Source organism: Nothoprocta perdicaria, unplaced genomic scaffold (assembly GCF_003342845.1).
Source record: "Nothoprocta perdicaria isolate Ctin4 unplaced genomic scaffold, notPer1 scaffold_9, whole genome shotgun sequence".
NCBI lineage: Eukaryota > Metazoa > Chordata > Aves > Tinamiformes > Tinamidae > Nothoprocta > Nothoprocta perdicaria.
In genome coordinates this window covers 5,837,439-5,842,069 of record NW_020456198.1, presented here as the reverse complement: position 1 = coordinate 5,842,069, position 4,631 = coordinate 5,837,439, and the positions used below count along the sequence as shown (strand labels likewise).

The 4,631-nt window shown below is 67.0% G+C and overlaps 2 protein-coding genes across 2 annotated transcripts in view; one reads left to right on the top strand and one right to left on the bottom strand.

Annotated features, from left to right (window-relative positions):
* Positions 1–3,625, top strand: part of DALRD3 (DALR anticodon binding domain containing 3) — a 4,310-nt gene extending 685 nt beyond the window's left edge. Inside the window, exons 3-13 of the mRNA XM_026052612.1 lie at positions 33–307; positions 750–808; positions 895–1,005; positions 1,420–1,490; positions 1,648–1,706; positions 2,005–2,087; positions 2,373–2,496; positions 2,735–2,793; positions 2,905–3,018; positions 3,189–3,257; positions 3,347–3,625. Coding sequence (XP_025908397.1) covers positions 33–307; positions 750–808; positions 895–1,005; positions 1,420–1,490; positions 1,648–1,706; positions 2,005–2,087; positions 2,373–2,496; positions 2,735–2,793; positions 2,905–3,018; positions 3,189–3,257; positions 3,347–3,466 — 1,144 coding nt within the window. The 3' untranslated portion in view covers positions 3,467–3,625. The remainder of the gene's footprint in view (positions 1–32; positions 308–749; positions 809–894; positions 1,006–1,419; positions 1,491–1,647; positions 1,707–2,004; positions 2,088–2,372; positions 2,497–2,734; positions 2,794–2,904; positions 3,019–3,188; positions 3,258–3,346) is intronic.
* A 520-nt stretch (positions 3,626–4,145) lies between these two features.
* WDR6 (WD repeat domain 6) overlaps positions 4,146–4,631 on the bottom strand; it is a 4,456-nt gene continuing 3,970 nt past the window's right edge. Inside the window, exon 6 of the mRNA XM_026052611.1 lies at positions 4,146–4,631. Within this exon, the coding sequence (XP_025908396.1) occupies positions 4,146–4,631 (486 nt within the window).

Here is a 4,631-nt window from a genome sequence, read left to right as displayed (position 1 = left end):
CGGCGGTTCCCTCACCGCGCTTCCTCCCGCAGCGCCCGCGTGCGCCTGGTGCCCGCCACGGGCGACGAGCAGAGCCGCGAGCTGCTGCGGCGCCTCCGCGTCGCCTGGCCCCACGGCCGCCCCGAGCTCGGTGATGCCGTGGCGGCCCTGGCGCGGGCCCTGGCACGGTCACCGTATTCCACGACCGGTGAGTGCGGCCCCGGCGCGGCCGCGCTGCCCCCCGGTGCCCTGGCGCGGCTGGATCTGAAGAGCTTCGTGCAGCAGCAGCACCTCGAGGGCTACGACCCCAACCTGGGCGTCCTGCTCGGTGAGCTCCGCGAGCCCGGCGGCGGCTGCGCGCGCTGCACGCCGCTCTGTTGCCTTTCTTTTGATTATCCTGGGGAAAATAAGGAGTGCTTGGAGCCAGACTGCATGGAGGGAGGAGGGGGGCCACCAACAGAGCAAGGGGCAGTGGGTACAAGCAGAAACACAGGCAGCTCCGTTTCCATGTGAGGAAGCACTTTACTGTGAGGGTGCTAGAGCCCTGGAACTGGCTGCACAGGGAGCCTGTGGAGTCTCCTTCTCTGGAGATCTCCCAAACCCACCTGGGTGCCGCCCTGTGCTCCGTGTGTCCCAGGGGGCTGGACTAGATGATCTCTAGGGGTCCCTTCCAACCTCAGCCATTCTGTGATTCCTGCTCTGCCCGGGGCAGGACGGCGCGGGGGTGCCGCGCGCCCGCGCTCCCCTCTGAGCCTCCTGCCCCCTTGCAGTGACGGAGGAGAAGCTGCGGTGCCTGGCGGAGCTGCAGGAGGCCGTGCTGCAGTGCGCGGTGAGCGCCCCGTGCCCGGCTCCGGCCGCCTGCTGCTGCCTCCGTGCCGCGCCGCAGCCTGAGCCCGTCGCTCTGCTCCGCCGCAGGACAGCTGCTGCCACGTGGTGCACGTCGTTAGCTGCGACGAGGAGTTCCAGCAGCAGCAGATGGATCTGCTCTGGAGGATTTTGGACCCGGGAGCGCACACGGCGCTGCAGGTGAGGGACGTCCTGTCCTCATTGCAGCCTTTTGCTGAGCCTGCTCTCCTGCAATCCCTGCAGTGAATCCGAGCTCCAGTCTCGCCTGCTTGTGAGGCTTCCCTTGAACAGTGCCGGCCTCTCTGCAGTCTCACCAGGCTGAGGAGCAGTAGTTCTCACATTGGGATTTTATTGCTGCAGAGGGAAGGGCAGGAGGAGGTTGCAGAGGTGACACTAGAACCAGCCTGTCCTTAACCAAACCTGCTGTCGTACGTCAGCACCTCGGGACGGGGCTCCGCTTTCCCTGTGACACCCATTTCCATAGGTGTGACCCAGTTTCCCTGGCTGCTCTCCGGGCTCAGTTCTTCCTGCGCTGATCTCAGTGCTGCTCCAGCTTCTGAGTGCTTGAGTCCTCTCACCTCCTCTCTCTCTCAGAAACTGCTTGTCTGTGGACCAGTGAAGGTGACGAAGCCCTTGTCTCCCGTTGGAGCGGAGGAGTACTTGCAGTAAGTTGGTGTTTAGGAAGGAGCCGTCTGTGCCGCTTCCCTGCCAAGGCTGCCTGAGTTTGGGTTTGGCCAAGCACCAACCTAGGGAGCCCTTGGGCGCCCTTTGGAGCTGGCCTGGCCTGGCGGCGGTGGCTGTAGCTCTCCGTGTTGCTCCCAGGCTCCGGAAGCGCCAGATGCACGAGGCCTCTGTGATGAAGTACGGGGAGCGCGCACAAGGTGAGGGGTGCTCCGCGGCTCCGCGTGCAGGTGCTGCTCCGTCCCCTCCCACGCTGCTCCTCCCGGTTCCACACCCAGGGTCTCACTGCTGGGGCCAGCAGGTCTCTTCCATCTGTGGGGCTGGCTCTCCACGCCGGGAAGCAGCCCGGGAGGAGGGTGCCCAAACTCTCCCCCCTGGCACTGGCACAGAGCAGTGCCCACGGGAGAAGGGCCAGGCGAGCGCGGCGGTTCCCTGTGTGTAGCCCCTCCGCAGGGGTGCAGCAAGCTGTGCAGGTGACACCGCTTGTGTTTTCTGCAGACGAGGCCTGGACTGAGGTCATCGATGTGCTGACAGCCGCTGCCATCAGGTTTGAGATGCTGAGCACTGCCCACCGGAGCCAGGTGGGTGAGGCCAGAGCCGCGCTCTGTGCCAGGCCGTGCACTGCTCCTTGGCACGGCATCAAGAGAGGGAAGGTGCCCTGGGGGCTCTGCGGCTGTCCGGGGCAGGGGGCTTTCCTGTGGGATGAAGCAGGCAGGCAAAGGACGCTGCTCCAGCACCGAAGGGCTGGGCTCCTGTCCAGGGTGGGCACGGGCTCTGTGTGCTCCTGTGTCTGCAAGGGAAGGCTCCGATCCCGCGCAGAAGGTGCAGGGTTCCGCAGCCGGCACCACAGGCTGCTCTTCCCCCAGATCGTCCTGGACCTGGAGGACAGCAGCATCTCCACGAAGGGAACGAAGAGCGGCGCCTTCGTCATGTACAACTGTGCCCGGCTGGCCACGCTCTTCGACACCTACCAGCGGGCCGTGGAGCGGGGTGAGCCCAGCCCAACGGGCCCCTCCAATGCAGCGACTCTGGGGCTGCTCCTCAGGCTCTGTGGAGCCCCACGAGCCACCCCACAACCGCCTCGGCCCCCAGTGCTGGTGGCAGGAGGCTGGTGGCCGTGACAGGGCTCGGGTGCAGCCCCCAGAGGAGCCTCCTGCCTGTGTGAGGGAGCCCCCAGGGCGCCTGGTGCTGCTCTGAGCCGCGCAGCAGCCTCTCGCCTCCCTTCCAGGGACGTACCCGTCGCTGCCACCCCCGTCAGAACTGAACTTCTCCTGCCTGCGGGAGGAGGTGAGTGCCCGAGGCCGCCGAGTGCGGTCGCTCTGTGAGCCCCATTGAGGTGCACGGACACTCCTGGCCTGGGAGATCCAGCCCGCTGGGACACACCTGCCCCTTCCGCAGGGCGAGTGGCTGCTGCTCTTCAACTATCTCCTGCCCTTCCCCGAAGTCTTGCAGCAGGCAGCAGAGCTGCCCCTGCCCAGCAAGGGGATCCGGATCACAGCCAGCACGGAGGCGGTGAGTGCTGCGTGCCCGAGCACCCCTGGGTGCTGCCCGCTGCTCTGTGACCTGGGGGCCGTGCTGGGGGTGCTCCCTGGCATGGGGCCGCCCCATAGCTCATACAGTGGTGCCTGGAGGTGCAGGCAGCCCCAGAGCAGCCCCTGCAGCACTTGCTCCGTGTGTTGCAGGTGTGCAAGTTCCTGATCCAGCTCAGCATGGATTTCAGCTCCTACTACAACCGTGTCCACATCCTGGGGGTGAGTCAGACATGCTGGGCAACGTGCTGAAGGGGAGGGGGCTGCAGACGAGACCCTGTCCTTGGTCTCAGCTGCCCTTCTCCCCGCAGGAGCCCTTCCCTCACCTCTTTGAGCAGATGTTTGCTCGCCTGCAGCTGCTGGCAGCCGTGAGGGACACGTTCCACAGCGCCCTGGCCACCCTGCACCTCCCGCCGCTCACGCAGATCTGAGCTGCTGCGGGGCAGCTGCGGCACACGGGCCGCGAGGACGAGGACGGGGCCGGCCCTCCCGCACGGCTGGGGCTGCTGCCGCCCGCGCAGGGCAGTCGGGGCACACGGAGCTCCCGAGGAGCTTCCTGCCCACGACCTGGAGCATTTGGCGCTGGGAGACGAGGAAGGCCAGGGACCAAGGCACTCCAGTACCAGGCACCAGCCTGTTTCCTCCGAGCTCTTTATTGCGCTGCTGGCACAGAGCAGCCGGGCCCAGCCTGGCCATGTGCTGCCCAGCTCCAATACAGCCATTGCTGGACTAGTGCTGTGTCTGACTGGGGCAGCGCCAGGGAGGTGGGGACGGGCACCCATGGCCAGGGGCTGGGAAAAGGAAGTTCCCCCAGCACTGGCTCGTGCTCATGGCCAGCTCTGTGAAACAAGACACAGCTCCCAAGTGTTTGGTGGGGACAGACACGTAACCCCTGGGTGCTGAATGTGATCTGGGCACGTCTGGGGCCCTTTCCTCCCTTAACTCCTGCACTGTCTGCCTTCCCCCGAGGGCTGGGCCAGCCCCACAGTGTATGATAGGGGCTTGTCCTCCCTAGAGAGGGCACAGCCCTAAGGGAGGTCACCTGCCCATGTCCCAATGGCCTCCAGCAGCCGGACACCAAGAGGGGCCGAGAAGGGGCCCCGCTCCTCACTAGGAGAAGGGAGCGTGTGGCCCAGGTCTCTGCACTGCTGGGGCTGCACAGGGACTGCACGAGGGTCCGGCCACCACGGAGAAGGAGGAGCAGGAAAGAGCCTCAGGTGCCTCCTCGCCTTCTGCCTGGGGTGCCCCACAGGCGCTGGTGCCCTCAGGGGAGCCCGCGCTCCCCGAGCTGGGCTCTCCGCAGCAGTCCCCGGCGGGCACCGTCGCGCAGAGCAGTGTGTGGGGCCGTGGGACGGCGGCGGCGGCCGCGGGGCAGCGCAGCACCTCGAGGCCCTGCCCGCAGAGCACGCCGCAGTAGTGCAGCTCCCCGCGCGCCTCCGCCTCCCAGCAGTCCAGCTCGGCCAGGTCGGGCACATGGAAGAAGGCGCTGCTGAGCGGCTGGAGGCCGCGCGGGCCCAGGCGCCACAGCGTGAGGCGCTGGTCCACCGAGGCGGAGAGCAGCAGGTCGGGGCGGAGCGCGCGCACGCCCGTGACGTG